This window comes from Ammospiza caudacuta, chromosome 22 (assembly GCF_027887145.1).
Source record: "Ammospiza caudacuta isolate bAmmCau1 chromosome 22, bAmmCau1.pri, whole genome shotgun sequence".
NCBI classification, from domain to species: domain Eukaryota; kingdom Metazoa; phylum Chordata; class Aves; order Passeriformes; family Passerellidae; genus Ammospiza; species Ammospiza caudacuta.
Genome location: NC_080614.1, coordinates 3,626,596 through 3,644,342, shown reverse-complemented (window position 1 = coordinate 3,644,342; position 17,747 = coordinate 3,626,596). Strand labels below are relative to the sequence as shown.

General features: G+C 49.2%; 1 protein-coding gene across 2 annotated transcripts in view; it reads right to left on the bottom strand.

Moving 5' to 3' along the window:
- CAPZB (capping actin protein of muscle Z-line subunit beta) overlaps nt 1-14,742 on the bottom strand; it is a 63,581-nt gene extending 48,839 nt beyond the window's left edge. For both annotated transcript variants that reach the window (XM_058818524.1, XM_058818525.1), the window contains exon 1: nt 14,602-14,742. In XM_058818524.1, the coding sequence (XP_058674507.1) occupies nt 14,602-14,604 (3 nt within the window). In that variant the 5' untranslated portion in view covers nt 14,605-14,742. The remainder of the gene's footprint in view (nt 1-14,601) is intronic.
- Nucleotides 14,743-17,747: the final 3,005 nt, after the last annotated feature.

The window sequence follows — 17,747 nt, the reverse complement described above, 5'->3', positions numbered from 1 at the left end:
CAGCAGGACTCCTCAGCTTCTCACAGAGCACTCAGGTAATTAAACAGCTTGCCAGCAGATCTCCTAAAGCACCAAAATAAAGGCAGGTTCTGCTGCAGTTGTGTCCCTAAATCCATGATTATTCAGCCACTTTAATCCAGCATAAATCCAGCTGGAATGGTCAGAAAGGCAACACAAGCTGACAAATCACAGAGCAAAGTGGTACCTTGGGGTACATCCTAGTTCAGAACTGAGCAGGGAAGTGAACCAGGATCTTTGCTCCTGGTTCCTTCTATGCAGGTGAGGATTTAAAGGCAGGAGTGTGGTCAAAGCCAGCCTCTGGCTCAGCCTCTGCCCAGCTGCAGGAGATGGAGGCAGTGACACGCAGGCACAGGGAGCACATCCAGGTGCCAGCAGCACACAGTGACACTGTGTCACAGACGGGGAATATCCCAGCCTGTGCTGCCACTGCAGCTCTGAGAGTGGCACTGGATCAGAGGAGCTGAGACCCCCCAGAGTCCCCCACAACCATCAGAGGAAGGGGCTCTGGGGAACTCGGGACATGTCAAACCCCACTGCCACTGACACAAAAATCCTTTCACTAGGATGTTTCTCCTGAGAACCCTCAGAAAAGAAATGTAAACAATAACTCTCTGATGGCTGTGGGATGTGGTCTGCAGATGCTTCACCAACAGGTGCCTCTTTGATTGGTCTCATGTGGATTGTTTTTACTTGATGACCAATCATGGTCCAGCTGTGTCAAGACTCTGGTCAGTCACAAGATTTCATTATTCATTTTTTTTCTAACCTTCTGATGAAATCCCTTCTCTTTCTTTAGTACAGTTTTAGTATATTATATTACATTATATTATATATTACATTACATTACATTATATTACATTATATTACATTATATTATATTACATTATATTATATTATATATTACATTATATTACATTACATTATATTATATTACATTATATTATATTCCTTTCTCTTTCTTTAGTAGTTTTCATATATAATTACAATATATAATATAGTATAGTATTAATATAAGATAATATAGTATAGTATTAATATAGCATAGTATAGCATAGTATAATATAATACAATATAACATTATATTACATTACATTATATTCCATTCTCTTTTTAGTATAGTTTTAGTATATAATTATAATATAATATATAAGATATAGTATATAAAATAATATATAATATAGTATAGTATAATATCTAATATATAATATCAACCTTCTGAAACATGGAGTCAAGATTCTCACAAACACCCCAACTATTTCTCTCAACTTCACCTGTCCTGGATTCCCATTTGCTTAATTCTTCTGTAAAACCACATGCTCATCAAGACCAGGTTTCCTACCAGGCCTCCAGACAGAACATTTCCATGGGATTTCTGCCTTTACCCAGGGGAGGCTGCAGCTCTCTGGGCAGGGGATCAGACAGGCTGGCTCCCACAGCCCAGCTCTTTGAGCCTGCAGCACTTAATGAGCTCAGTGTTTACCTGACAGGAGGTCCCTTTCCACCATTCCTGTTTCATCCAGCCCAGAACCTCCTGTGGAGGAGCAGGGAGTTCAGACAGAAATTCCAAATGAGGTTTTATTACAGCTGAAGTCACTGAAGGATTTAGAGATCATAGGAATCTCAAAAGTCTAAAAATATTAGCTTAGATGAAAGCTCTTTAATAAGTTTCCTTTAAAGATGTTTGCCTATCTAGAATCTCCACTTAAGCACCTGTTACAGCATTCCCATGGCACTGCCCCAGGGAAAAAGGTTATGAGGATGTCTGTACTGGTTATTTTACAGCTTCCTTTGTCTGCACCTCCTCTTATGTTTGGTCTCTTTGCTGTATTTAGCTTATTTACAAAAGGGAAACCCTCTCACAACAGCCACAGGTCATCTGGGCACTGTGTGTTAAAGCTCAAATGCGCTGAAAAATTAATAACAATAACTGTATAAATGTGCAGTTGTAAAGGAGCATAGCTGTGCACCTTAGTTTTAAAGGTTGAGTGTGGGCAGATGTCATTCAGCGCAGAAAACACAAATAAAAAAATGCCAGGTAGTTACTACAGGTATGGAAATCACAATAAATGAAACAGGCAACAAGCTGGACTTCCTTTTGACTCCACTTGCCATGTCCAAAGCCCAGAGCTCCTGGGGCACAGGGTGTGCTGGAGCAAACAGGAGCGGAGCCAACCCACCCAAAGCTGGGAGCAGAGAGCTGCTCCTGGTACCTGCAGCCCTGGCACAGCCCTGGCACTGGCCAAGGAGCTCTTCTGCTCCAGGAGGCACATCCAGAGCCTCTCCAGCCCCAGCAGAAGCAGGAACACTTCACTGAAGTGTTCACCTGTTTGCTCTTTACACAGACACCAGCACTTGGCTGAGTTACTACAGGTATTCTGCATTTCTAAAATATTTTTACAAGTGCTTTTGACAGCACACACTTACAAAAACCCACAGGCTCCATTCCCAAGCGTGGCAATGGACAGTTCTCTGCTGCCAGCTACCTGAGACTTCACCTATATTCCATCTTCCAGGAGGGCTTACACAAACCTGCAGCTCTCCCACGGCCATTCCACTTGAAAGGAGGTAAAACACTCATTTAAAGCTCCTGGCCTGGCACTCAGCAGGAATTTGCTCCCTTTATCACAAAGGACTGAATCTCCCTCCACACCTCTGCTGGGACACTCCTGCTCATCTGAGCCTGCTGAGCACAAACAGAGCTGGGCAGTGTTTTCAAACAGAAACTCAGGCTGGTTTCACTTCTGGACTCTATTTCTGTACCAGCCCCACTGGCAACTCCCTGAGCCAAGAGCTGAGACAGCTCCGTGCTACAGCAGTGGGAGCTCCTCCTACTTCAGCCCTTCCTGGGAAATAAATAAAATTAAAAATAATAATTTGGGCCTCCAAATATTCTCCACCATAAAATAATAATAATAATAATAATAATAATAATAATAATAATAATAATAATAATAATAATAATAATAATAATAAGTTTATAGAATCATATATTAAAATATAATATATTAAATAATATTATATCATATCATATATAATATCATATACAATATAATATATAATATCATATCATATTATATCATATTACATTATATCATATTACATTATATTATAATTATTATATAATTCAGGCCACCTACTCTTTTCCACCAGCAAACCCAGTACAACATTTCTGCTCCAGGCATGATGGTGCTCCCAACTCCCTTTTCCATCTCTGATATCAGCTGAGAACAACTGAGGGACCCAGAAATTACTCAAGTGAAAAAGCCCCACCCCTGATGTGGCAGATAAACATCTTGGGACAATTCACACCCAAGTTCCAGTCAAGAGCAGCATTTGAAAGGTTACCCAAATTCAAAGTACAGGCAGCATCTGAATGTTCAGACAGCAAAAATATAAGGTAAAAACCACATGAGACACTGCAACCAGAACATCTGCTCAGTGCCATGCAATTCAAAGCAAGCACACACCAGAGCACTCTGGTCACTGGTCAGTTTGCAGGCAAAATATCTCTCTAAATTAATCCAGGGCCAGAAAGACACAACCAGCAAATGACTCTTTTTCCTTCCTTTCAAGCTGCAGACATACCCAGGATTGTAAATCACATATTTCCTGTCAGTTCTCCCAACAGGAATGTCTGACTAATATTTCAGCTTTGTGGTACTACAGCACTAAGTTTTTTTTAATTGAAACAGATACCCAGCTTCCCCTCCTGCTTGTCATTTTAATCCCTGCCAACTTGCAGAGCTGCAAGGGCAGAAGATTCCCTTTTCCAATGACACAATTGGATAGACACACAACTGCTAGAAGCTGCAGCAAGGCCTGAATTATTGTAACCCCTGGGAAATAAAAAGTACAGTAGTATGTTAGGTTGCAAGGTTCCCTTCTCAGCTGTCAGCATTCACTTTTTAGGATATTAGATGGGAACTGTCTGACCTGGGAAATCCCAGAGAAGTTCTGCACTCATGACATTTCCATCAGCTGCATATATTCCTCACAATCTGGTTTTCCATATGACTTTTCCCTTGACTATTAACCCTCCTCTGGCAGATCCTATCTAAAACCATTTGTAATGGACTCATAAATCACAGCTCTGGGACAGCAAGGTGTGCTGGGGAGGACCAGCAATAGCACAGTTAGGAAACAATCAAAGGTAATAAAACCTGAACACAGACTCTGCTGTGGACTGTCATAAAAGGTCAAAGATTATTAAAAAACAAGACACTGATGCAGACCTCATTCTCCTTCTCTCCAGCCACTTTTGCCTTTGTCTGGTTTTGGTTGGGGTGTGCAGTGGTTTTTATTATCTCCAACACTTCTGAGCACATGGAATGCTCAGGAACCAGCTCAGCCCAATTTGCTGTGGTCAAGCCCAAACAGCCCCAAGTGCTGCCACCACTCCTCCCAGGAATACCAAGTGAGAAGGATCAGAGATTAAAATAAAAGCAAGAAGTGATGGATCAGAAGGCTTTAGCAGAGGCTGCTGTGCTCTGGCTGCCCCAGGTCCCCTGTAATCTGTATTTATTTACAGAGCAATTGTACCAGTCACGTCACAGCTTCTGAGTCAGCAGATCCTCCTTGGAGATGTTTTCCTGCACATTATTCACCTCATTCTGCAGTGCTCCAGCTTCTGAGTACAACTGAGCAGCACCAGCCCCAGTTAATGACAGAACACACTCTCACAACTTGTTCCCTGAGTTCAGGTGCTGGTGTTGTACACACTGCAAACACAGCCAAAAACCCACAAAAACACTGAGCAGCTTTTGTCCTCCACTGCTCCAGGAATGGAACTCAGGTGAAGTTCAGAGGGACAAGAGGGACCTCTTAGAAGAGGTTCTCTAGGAACAAGCAGCTCATCCATCTGCCCTGCAGCCTCATGAGGAGGAACTAAAATAATCCATGGGCAGGAGAGAGGCAAGGCAGATTCACTGTCTTTGGCACCAGTGCTGCTGACAAAGGACACTTCTCACCATCCCAGGCTGCCAAAACAGCTAGGGCAAGTCCTGCACAGATCAAAGGAGCAGCAATGGGCTTCTAGGGCAGCCACCACAGAGATCTTCTCCTCCTCAGACAAGCTCAAGGATCAGTGTTTTGCCAAATCTTGGTTATCCCTTTAGCCTCCAGCAGCTCTTCCAAGCATCCTGTGTCTGATTTCCCTTCCTCATCCCCACCTCCAAACCAGGCCAGCTCCCTGCCCACAGGACAAGCCCCAACACCCCAGCCCAACTCTAAAACAATCATCAAGTGGGTTCTAATACACTGAAGGCACTCCCATCTATGAGCCTCTAAATAATCCATAATAATGTTCAAAACATTTTACACCCAGGGAGGAGGAGCTACAACCCCTGAGAGCCTGGAGCAGGGCACTTGTCTGCAACTCCCTGTTTACCAGTAAGGTTCAGGCATCTCCAGGAGCACATTCTGCAGCTGTGGGTGTTTTCTGAAGGTGTTCTCTGACCAGATGCAGTTCCTGTTAGCACATCTACAGAGAAAAATTAACAATTCCTTGGCACCTCCTTCCCAGCAAGGATGTATTTCCAGGTGGCACAAACTTGGGTCTACTCTCAAAACTAATGTATCCCTTTAGTTTATACAAATCCAGGGCAGGTCTCCATCATGTGCCCAAGGAAAAGAGGCATCACACACCAACAGGAGAGCAGGATGGAGCAGCACCAAGGCTTTCTGGGAACAGCTTCTCATCCCGACCTTTTGCCAGGATCACTAATGATTTCTGCACTAGCATTTGTCTTCTGGGTAACAGAAACAATGTTTTATTTATTAAACTTGTCATTGAACATGACAATGCAATTTACTGGCTTTCATCTGGTGCCAAGAATTCCTGTGAAGCATAAAGTTTGCAAAAAGTCACTTCCCCATAAATCGTGGCAGTGAGTGACTATGCAATCTGCTAGCCCCACATGAAAGAGGAAAGTGGGGCTGCAGATAAAAGTTGCACAGATTGCAAAAAAAACCCATGCTTAACTTCTAATAAATGGGTTAAAGACATTGAAGTTGCCTGTAGAACCGAACAACTTTGCCAACAGGTTTTATGATTAATGTTACTGTACAGTGGGGGATTTTCCCCATTTTAAGTCTCGATTTCACAAAAATAACATTTTCTTTGTTAGCTCTAACTAGAGATAGGAAATCTTAGCTAAACAAAATGCAAATAACCTGTTAGAGCACAGCACTGAGGGACAAGAACTTGGCCTGATTTTGCAAGCTTTCCTGAGGCAGCTGCAACACCTGGTTTCACTACGAGGAGAGATGAACACAAACGTGTTTGTGCCCCAAAATGTTTTGAAATCACCCAATGCAGTAGGTCTGAGTCAGTTCACAAGCCTGATGACCTGTTTTTCACACTGTCTTCCTGCCTTCCACTCAAATCTTCTGAGGAAGAGCCCAAATCCATCCCTAGAGAAGGGCTGCCTAATTTTTACAGGGGTCACTTCTTTCATTTTTTTTAATTGAAACCATAATTACTACAAATACAGCAGCTCTGAGATTCAGCACTGCCATTTGCCATCCTGACCATCTGCAAACATGTCATTTGCGATGCTTTCTTTTAATCCTGCTAATGCCCAATGACCTTTTCAAATGCTCTTTTCTTCTATGCATTCCTGTTTGCTTCATGTTCCAATCAGGCTGGTCACAGAAGTTTTAGACCTGCTCAATTAAAATTGAGAAGTTTTTTTGTTGTGCAGAAAGAGCAAAGTTGGGCAAGTTGGTTTTGGCCTGGCAGATCCAGGTTCTCCTTGCAGTCAACTGCAACTTAAATGCAGTTTTGTGAGAAATCACATCAAAAACATTTGAGAAAATACACACTATGGAGCAGGTACTGTGTCTGAAGGTGACTGTGCTTACTGACAGCAGAACTAACAGTGTCTACATCCCAAATTCAGGATTTGCTCTATCCCAGCTCTCTGTGGAGCCAACAGCTGCCTGGCTTTAGGTGCAAACTCAGCACTTTGCAGCTCCTGGAGGCTGCAGCCAGGGTTGTAAATTCAGGAGATAACTCTGGCGAGTAACCGGATGCCTGGCAAGGCAGGCGGGGGACAGAGGATCTCTCATTAGCCCTCTTCCCTCAAAGTTCTGCCATTCCTCAAAGGTCAGGAAAGTAGGTTAATATGCCTGGTGCTTGGGTCACACATGAGATAGCTCAGTGAGTGCCCTGCAGGGCTCTTCCCAGCTGGGGAAAGGGGATTCTGCCTCAGGACACCCCAAATATTCTGCAGGGTTGGCTGAGGGCCCTTCCCAGCTGGAGCAAAGGGATTCTCAGCCCAGTTCTGCCCCAGGAATTCCAGGTTTAAAGCAGGAAGCTCCTGGCTTTGCACACCTACAGCCATAGGAATATCACACCTGACAGCACATTCACACCTGCCACAATTCCTTCCTCTGCTGGAATTCCCAGACCTGCCCATCCCTGCAGGTTTTTCATGCCTTCCTCATCACTTCTGAACCCACCTGAGCCCACAGGCAGCCAGCTCCAACAGGCTCTGGGGCCATTCCCAGCAGGGTGACACTTTCTGCGGCAGCAGGGCTCACCTGGCACACCTGTGCCAGCTTCAACCCCCAGCAGGTTTTTCCTGAAGTTAACAGTTATTCCACCTGGTCACTCTGCACCTTCCCAAGCTCTGCATCAGCCCTGCCTGGACTCATGGCTACCTGAAGCTGCTTTTGGCCACCCAGAGGAGCACCATCAATGCTGAGCCAAGATCACACCCAAACCTCTCTCTGCGGGGTGGCAGCACCTGGTGGATAAATACAGCTGTAGTCAGCACAATGCAGCTGATATTGTACCTCATCCCTCCATTTCATGCCTTTCTCTCCCTTGCATTAACACCAAAAGCCCCAGCTCTTGTTTCCTGAGGTGTCTCAGGTTGCAAGCCCAGGCTGGCAGCCAGGCCTGACAGAAGCTTTTTAAATCCTGGTATTTACCACGGCAAAAGTGTTCAGGGAAGGCAGGTAACACAACATCACTGTCAAACTCAGCAGTTTGTCTAATGGAAAAGAGAAAAAAGTATCACCTAAAGAAACACAAACAGAACTCCCTGAGAGAATAAAGAGTATTTTATTTATGGTGGCTTCAGGCAACCACTAAGCTTCTGCCTTCAGTGCAGTCTCAAACATTTTTCCTTCCTCACAAAATCCTCTTACTTAAGTGCTGTTTCCAGGCTTGTTTCAGCTGATGCTGCTAAAACTGAGAGCTCCTGAGTTCTGCTTTCACCCAGGCCCTTAACACACCCACTGCAACAAGGACGTGACTGAAATTCCAAGGGAGCACAGCAGGAAAGGTCTGGGCTCCACTCTGTGAGGAGGATGTCCCTTCAGGGAAGGACAGGACAGTCCCCTTCAGAGGCAGAGAAGGACAGGACAGTCCCCTTTGTGGCCAGGGAGGGAGAGTCCTGTCCCCTCCAGAAGCAGGGAAGGACAGTGCAGTCCCCTCCAGAGCCAGGGAGGGACAGTCCTGTCCCCTTCAGGGCCAAGGAGGGACAGTCCTGTCCCCTCCAGAGCCAGGGAGGGACAGTCCTGTCCCCTCCAGAGCCAGGGAAGGACAGTCCCCTTCAGGGAAGGACAGGACAGTCCCCTTCAGAGGTAGAGAAGGACAGGACAGTCCCCTCCAGGGCCAGGGAGGGACAGCTTAGTCCCCTCCAGAGTCAGGCAGGGACACATCAGGGACAGACAGTCCCCTCCAGAGCCAGGGAAGGACAGTCCTGTCCCTTCCAGAGCCAGGGAGGGACAGAGCCCCTTCATGGCCAGGGAAGGACAGTCCTGTCCCCTCCAGAGCCAGGGAGGAACAGGACAGTCCCCTATACAGCCAGGGAAGGACAGAGCCCCTCCAGAGCCAGGGAGGGACAGTCCTGTCCCCTCCAGATCAGGGAGGGACAGTCCTGTCCCCTTCACAGCCAGGGAAGGACAGTCCTGTCCCCTCCAGATCAGGGAAGGACAGTCCTGTCCCCTTCACAGCCAGGGAAGGACAGTCCTGTCCCCTCCAGATCAGGGAAGGACAGTCCTGTCCCCTTCACAGCCAGGGAGGGACAGTCCTGTCCCCTCCAGATCAGGGAAGGACAGTCCTGTCCCCTCCAGAGCCAGGGAGGCTCTGCAGCAGCAGGGCTGCAACCCCTGCCCTCCTGTCCCCAGGGTTAAACCCAGAGCCAGGGCTCCCAAAGCAAGCCTGCACTGGAATAATGCAGCTCCACTGATGAAATAGGAACTTAGTGAGGTTTAATCTGCACAGAGCAGGAATAAAGAAGGCAACCTCTGAGCAGGGCAGCCAGATAAGTCAAGTGCCTGCAAATCCATTTCCTAATTCTTCAGGCCGGCTTGGAAGGTGTGGCACAAAGAGCAGGAGCTCAAAGCAAGCTGCACATTTCCTTCTAAAGCCTCAGAGAGGGAGGGAGGGCAAAACAGCAGCACCAGAGAATACAAGGAAATTAATCCAGTGCTGGGTGCCAAGGCTCAGACCACCACTCCAGGAAACACAGCACCAGGTGGTACCTAATGCAACTAAAGTCATTCTAAATAGAAGATAATTTTGGGCACAAAACAACAGAAGAGAGCCTCACTCAAAACTTCACTGCATCAAAAACACAAGAGAAGGACAGGGTTCCACTGCATCTGCCATTACAGGGGAAAATTACAATGATTTAGCTGAGAAACAAGCCAAGCTCCTTCCTTAAATGATAAACCCTCTCAGATAACCACCAGAGCTTTAAAACTTCCTCAATACCACATTTCCCCTCGTGCCACACCAAGGAAGTCTCAAATGTCTCATCTAGCACACAGGCAAGAGCTGCAACTCCCCAGCACAGCCTGTCTGCAACATCTGCTCCCATCCTGCCTTAGGACAAGGGACTAAGAAGGGAATTTTGGCCTCTGGATCAGGTCCAGGACCCCTGAATTACTGAGGTCAAATCACAAGAGTTTCTCACCCTCCCAGTGTTTCACTCACACCTTAACCAGGTTCCCACCACAGCACTTGGTCACTGCTCAGAGGAACCCCTCAGTCACAGACTATTGAATATTTAAGAAGGCATCACACCAAAGATGAAGAAAAGGATCAGTTTATACTCCACTCTGAAGTGGCCTCACCCCCACTGCACTGCCCTGAGCTCCTGATCTTCAACTTAGAGAAGCTTTTTAATTATCACAACCTATCAGCAAACATAATTTGGGCTAAAGCCCAACTAGAGAGAGCAGGAAACCTGGGAAAAGCTTGTGTTGGTCAGATACATTAATTACTCCTTCAGGGATGAAGCCTCTGCTGCAAAGAAATTCAAATTTGAAATCCCATGTTTTTAAGTGAGGGTTTTTTTGCCCTTATTCCTGGAAATGGCAAAGGCTCAGGAAGAACTGAAGCATACACAAGCTTTGGGCCTTTCTCCTTGCATTAAGGAGAGACACAAAAATTTATTTGCTTGAGGCTTTTGAAATTCTTCAGGACTCCCAGCATGAATCAGTGGGAAAGCAGGAAATTTTATGATGCACTTTAAAAATCAGTTTATGAATCACTTTAGAAAGGGACTGACTAAAACATATTGATAAAAACAGAAGATCAGCATCTCCTTTGAGTATCTTCTACTTGTGCAATCACCTCCTTCACTTGGAAATAGAGGTTATTAAAGCACATTGGATCAAACCAGGGTAAAATAGGGCTGAGCATGGACCAGCCTGGACCAGATGGCCTTAAAGGTCCTTCCAACTCAAACTATCCTGGGATTTCACAGCCCTAAACCAGGCACAGGCACCTCTCAGAACCTCACATTTCTCCAGTAAAGCTGCTCCCTTCAGCAGGCACTGAAAAGAGTTTTATTTTACTTTGAGGTGTGTCTGTCAGGGTGTGAACCAGCTCAAATTGCAGCAAAACATTTCTCTACAAGTTCACTTTGCAGGGTAAGGAGCTCCTTGGATTTGACCAAACACCCCCTCAAAGGGCAGGCACAAGGACAAACAGGGGCACAGGATACTGCTACAGAAGTACCCTGAGCCTAAATTTGAATTTTAAGGCTTTGGGGTGACCTGACTGGGGCTTTCCAGTGCCTGAAGGAGCTGTGAGGAAGGATGGTGACAGACTAGGGACAGGACACAGGGAATGGCTCCCACTGCCAGAGGGCAGGGATGGGTGAGATCTTAGGAAAAATTGTTCCCTGTGAGGGTGGGCAGGCCCTGGCACAGGGTGCCCAGAGCAGCCCCTGGATCCCTGGCAGTGCCCAAGGTCCAAGTGCAGGTTGGATGGGCCTGGAGCAGCCTGGGACAGTGGAAGGGATGGAATGGGATGGGCTTCAAGGTCCCTCCCACATCAAACCATTCCACATTCTCTGATGCCCCAATGGCAAACTGGAGCAGCAGAGAGCACTGGGCAGTGCTGGATGATGATGATGATGATGAGCACCCCAGCCATCCTTCCCCAGGGAAGTCAGGGATGGATGGAAAGCAAAGCTGACAGCTGTGGAAGCAGAAATTGAGAAGGGCAGCATTGTCACTTTTCCAAAGAACGTAATTTCTCAACTCAACTCCACTAACAAGGACTAAAAATAGCCCCCCAAAAGAGCTGAGCTGCACTTTCATTCTGTTTCACTCCCAGATGTGAACTAGCCTCATATCAGCATGTATATTTACCATATGAGGAAATCCTGTTTGAACAACTTCAGCTGCTGAATGCTTCCCCTGCCCAGCAAACCACAGCTGAAGCATCACTGCAAGGGCAGCATTCCCCCCTCCCAGAGATCCCCTCTGACTTGATTATTTTGGGCATTTGCAGTTTAAGATAACATTGAGCTAAGCTCACACACTTGGCTTGCCTGATCCAACACAGACTCCACAAAAGAGCTGAAGTTGGTGTTTCTCAAAGGCACGAGGTGCACAGGACTTGCTGTGGGTACTGAAAACATCCCCACACCCTCACAGAACACGGTGGAGGTACAAAAAGGACATGACCAGGTCACAGATGGGCTCTGATTCCAGACAAACAAATCCTGTCCTGAAAATCTGAGTGACTCTGAGCAGCACAGGAGGTTTGTGTTGGTGTCACTGTCACATCACACACCCTGGGCTGGGCTTCACTGCTCCTTATCTGCCTCACAAATCCTACATGGATGATGCCCAGCCAGCACTGCACTAGGCAGCCTGAATTTATGGATGATTAAATCATAAATTTTGCTAAAATTGTCCTCCTTTTCCCCAAGAATTGCATAGCAGAAGAAATCCTTGCTAACATGATCAGGCCAGTTTACATAACCTGGAAATGAAGGGTTTTATTTTTACAGAGAGTAACTGGATCCCATCCATTCATAACCCACAATTCCAGAAATCTCAGCAGATCCACTCTCCCAAGTGCTGCTTTGCCCTGAACTGTGCATTCCATTTATTTTTAGCACAGGAGACTCCATCCATCCATCCATCCATCCATCCATCCATCATCCATCCATCCAGTTTTCAAGCTCCATGTGCTGCCCTGCCCTGTTTCCCTGAGCACCTGACTGAAATGTGGGCACAGCTCTGAGCTCTCCAAGGAGACAAAGCTCTGCTCTACACAGATGTTGGTAACCCTGAGGTACCAGGAAGGTTTTTCACCCAATATCCTGCACCACACCACCTGCTCTCTGTAGTGGGAGGGCCATTCCATCCTCTCAGTGCTCCACTTCTGCTCTCAGAGCACCAAAAGCAAAGCTCCTGGAAGAACCCCAAACACTGGGTTTGCACATGAGCTGAAAATGGAGGCTTGCAGGTTCATCCCTGGAGTCCTTTTAACACTGGAAACCACCACAAGAGTGTTGGAAGTTCTGATCCAATTTCTCCTATGCCCAGTGGTCTCCACAACTAAACATGAAAAAAAAACAGAAGGCAGCAAAACCTGGTGACACTCAGGAAATTTCCAAAGGATTTGTGCTGCACCTCCTCCAAACAACTGGCACAGTTACATTTAAACCCCGACTGGATGTTTTTATATCCCTTCAAAGTTAGTACCACTGTTGTTACTTTCCTTGAAGCCTCCTTGTTTTCTCTGAGCTCTTTTCCTGTGACAATTTTTGCAGTGGCATAAGTTAGGAGAGTTTGCTGGAATCCCAGTTTGAGATTCCAAGGCAGGTCCTGCACACACAGATGTCAGTGTGTTAAAATCAGGCCCACAGCTGGAATGAGATGCTCTGTGCTGGACTCAGGTGCAGCACCTGCTCCTGTCTGGACCAACACGGAACAGAACTTTGATCATAACTGTTCTTCACCTTTCACCTGACATTAAAATCTTTATCCTGCATGACACAGCTGGCTCCAGCTCCAGAGAAAGAACATAAGGCATTGCCTCTGGAATTCCTATGGATGAAGGCAAGAAGTAAAGGATTACACTGGTGTGGTTAAACTGCTGTAGAGCCAGGCTGCGGGGTGTTCCTCTGTGAGCTAAACACATTTGAACATTGCTGAATTGTCCTGCTGGAAACCCTGACTCACAAATCCCCAGGAGCATGAAGCGATGTGATTCCCTCCAAGTGCCTGAGGAGGCTCGGGAACAGCCCCTGAGCACCGGGCCGGGAGCAGAGCAGGGCCCGGGCAGCGGCTGCAGCTGCTCCCTCTGCACAGCACCAAAGGGGAATCGAGAGTTCGTGCCCCGGGCTAATCCACTGGGGAAACACAGCGAGACAGATCAGGGCACACGGCTGAGCAAACCGGGGCTTCTCCGGGGGAAGGGAAAGCTCCCAGCCCTGAGGAGGAGCAGCACCCAGGGCTGCAGCCCCTTTGCTCCCCACATTTCACAGCTCCAGGCGAGCCCGGCACACGCGGGGCAGGGGCAGCTCCGGGCGGGGGACACAGCCCGGCCACGGGAACCACGGGCCCGGCGGGGGACACAGCCGGGCTTTGGCTACGGGAGCCACGGCCACGGGCCGGGGACACAGCCCGGGCTCGGGAGCCACAGCCCTGCTTTGGGCACGGGAGCCACGGCCACGGGCCCGGCGGGGGACACAGCCCGGTCACGGACACGGGAGCCACGGGCCCGGCGGGGGACACAGCCCGGTCACGGACACGGGAGCCACGGGCCCGGCGGGGGGCACAGCCCGGTCACGGACACGGGAGCCACGAGCCAGGCGGGGGGCACAGCCCGGTCACGGACACGGGAGCCACGGGCCCGGCGGGGGACACAGCCCGGGCTCGGGCACGGGAGCCACGGCCACGGCCCAGCGCTCCCAGCGCCCCAGGCGGCACCGTTCTCCGCCAAAGCGGAAGCACTGCCCGTGTCATTCCACATCCTTCCCCCGGTACCGGAAAGCACCGCCCGGTACCGGGACCGCAGGGCTGGCAGTGACCGGGCAGCGCAGCCCCGGGCGAGCCCCCCGCCCCCGGGCCCTGCGGAGCGCCGGGCAGAGCCTCCGCCAGCCCCAACCCCCCCCGGCAGCGCCCTCAGGCCGGGTCAGCCCTCCCTGCGCCCCGGTGGCACCGCCCGGGCCGTCCCTCCCTCCGTCCCCACCGCCCGGGGGAGGCCGGGCGAGGCCCCCCGGTGCGAGGGGGCGGTGTGGGCGCAGGACCCGGCGCGGGGGGCGGTGCGGAAGGGCGGGGGCCGCGGGCGGGGGCGCGGGGCCGGCCCGCTCTCACCATGTCGGCTGGGCGGGTGCGCGGGGCGGTAGAACGGCGGCGCCTCCCGGTCCGTCCCTGTCGCTTCGACGCCGCGGCCCGTCCGCTTCCGCCGCCGCCCGGCAGTGAACATCCGGGTCAGCGCGGCCGGCCCCGCCCCCGCGCCGCTCTCCGCCAATCAGCGCGCGGCTCGCCGGCCATCGCCAAGTATGGATGCGCGGCGGCGGGGCGGGGGGGGCGGGGCGGAGCGAACCACGCCACTGGCGCGGGGGGGACGCGGCGCACGGCGGCACCAACTGCGGCGCGGGGGTGAGGGCGACGGCCAATCAGAGCCCGGGGGCCGGCCCGGGGGCGGGGCCTGCGGGGGGCGCGCCCGCAGCTCGGGCCCGGCCCTCAGTCGGTCCCGGAGCCTCTGCGCGGGAACATCGCTCCCTAAATGCACTTGTGGAAGTTTAAACCAAAGGCAGCACGAGGCAGGCGGGCTGCACGGCAAACGCCGCCCAGAAAAGATAACGAGCAGCAAACTCGTAGCCCTAAAGGTGCGTTTTACACAGGTAAACTGCACTTTACATGCTTGTAATGCATCTGCCAGGTCTGAAGTGATGTGGAAGAATGAGCAGCCTCCAGCTGCTTAAGGCCAGGGGTAATTATTAATTATTTTTAAAAGGAAATGATAGATTATTTTAAAAGGAATTATTAGTTATTTCTAAAAGGATGTGTGTTGGATGGGAGGTGCCTGCTGGAAGGCAGGCAGGTGCTGACACAGGCTGCTGTGCCAGGGATAACGGGATCTCAGATTTGTCAGGGCACAAAGGGACCTCAGGGGACACCTGATCCAACCCCCACCAAGGCAGAGTGTCCTGGAGGAGACCTGAAGCAGGATCTCCAAAAACAGGGTATATGCACTAATAAAACATTTCTATTTTGCTCAGACTGCCCCAAAATAAAACATTTTTTCCTATTACTGGGGTGACTCCCACTACAGTGATTTCAGGTAAGACATCCCAACTGCAGACTCCTGACCTGGCCTCAGTATGGGAATCTCAGAGCTACACCAGACAATGATCTCAGGAAAACATAAAAATCCATTAAGCACCAAGAGCTTCCTCTGCATCTTCTTTTGGAACAGGTCAGGCCAGGTTTCACCCCAGTTTTATTGCCAGGACCCCAAAAAACCCCATTGGGCCTCTCTGTGCTGCAGATGTGCCCTGGGGAGCCAAAAGCTCTTCCCTGGGATTGCTGCAGGAGCTGGGAGTGCCAACATGGGGTGAAAAATGGCTTTTTGTGGGTGTCACAGACTGGAGTGTCACACAGGGCTGTCCCTTGGCTGTCACAGACACAGCAGTCACACAGGGCTGTCCCTTGGCTGTCACAGACTGGGGTGTCACACAGCTTGTCCCCTGGGTGTCACAGACTGGGGTGTCACACAGCTTGTCCCCTGGGTGTCACAGACACAGCAGTCACACAGCTTGTCCCATGGTGTCACAGACTGGGGTGTCACACAGGGCTGTCCCTTGGCTGTCACAGACTTGGGGTGTCACACAGCTTGTCCCCTGGGTGTCACAGACTGGGGTGTCACACAGCTTGTCCCCTGGTGTCACAGACAGCCCCGTTCCCAGGGAAGCACACAGATGGCCCCGGATCGGGTTACAAAGGCAGAGGCAGGCCTGCAGCACACGGATTTGCACCACAATGGAGCCCATGCACACAGAACAGCTCTCAGGGGTGCCAGGAATAAACGAGCCCGGAAGGGCGGAGAGAAAACAGGAGAACGATGTCAGGAAAAACAGGAGCTGTATTACTGCACAGAAACACAAAACCACATCGAACTCCATCCAGAGCCACAACCAAACAACCCCAAAGGTGGGAAATTAGGAAATTATCCTTCCCCGTCTGGGAGAGCAGCCCCATGACCTCAGAAGGCTCAACAGAGTCCAAATTCAGTTCTTTGCCACCACTCCTCAGCCTAACCTCCTTCACTCTGCTTTGTAAGATGGAGCAATCCCAAATGGCTCCCATTTTGCAGCTCCCAGATCCTCCTCCAGCCCTTGCATTCCCTCTGAGCTGCCTCCCAGCAGTAATTAAGAAAAGCAAACCTGTTCATTACAGGCCAAATTATTCATTCTTTATCCAAGGATCCACACATCTAATGCTTCTCAGGGCTGGGAGGCCAGAACTGATAAATTTGGAAATGCCTGTTCTAAAATTCTCTCTTTCAGTCACAAAATTCATGCAAAGTACTCCATGACAACTCCACTTGTAGCAGCTTTTAGTTTGAACACAAACAGCTCCTAGCTGCTGGCTGGAGCAGCACAGCAATAGCAGAATTGGGCAGCCCAGTGTATTTCAAACAATTTGAGCTCTAAATGAATTTGGAGGCCAAGAGGATGTTTTTCTTAGTGGAAGGAATACAAGCATCCTGGATTTTGTTCTCCTGCTAATAGGTACAAAGAAGAATAAACAGCTGCTTTTTGTTTTCCCAAAAACATTTGCATTAAGAAGATCTGCAGATTCATTTGGAAATGGATGTCACATCTTTTTTTTTCAAATGAGGAGCAGCTGTTTGCTTTGCTTGTTTAGAGCAGGCCAATTTCAGGGATTTTTTGTTGTTTATTAAGATGTAGGGCCAGCCTGCTGCAGTTTGGGGTGGGGAGTGGATCCCAACAGGCAGAAGGTCCATAATTGTCACCCCATCCCACTTGCTGTGGGATTTATGGAGGGTTAACACCAAATTCAGGGATATCCCATAATCCAAGCTGTGAGGTGAGTTCCCTGTGCCTCAGGCATTCCCAGAGCTGGACATGGATCACCCACTCCAGCAAAGAGCTCCCCAAAGGGCTCTGCAGGCACCCTTCTCTCTGAAAGGAGGGTCCATAAACAAAGGAAGCAAACAATGATGTCAGATGACAACGGCCCCACAACATCAGATTCATGTGCAATTAATAACAAAGCTTTTGATCCTGCAATCAGCAGCTCTAAAAGCCATGTGCTTTCCCTGTACATTTGATTACATTCGAGGAAGGAAAAGGATAAACACTTATTAGCATTACAAAGTGCTTTTCACATTCAGCCAGAACTTCCTGAAGCATTTGTGGTCCAGCACGATGTGGTTTTTATTTTATCCTCCTGCATGTGTGGTGAAATGCTATTTATTTTGTTTATTCCAG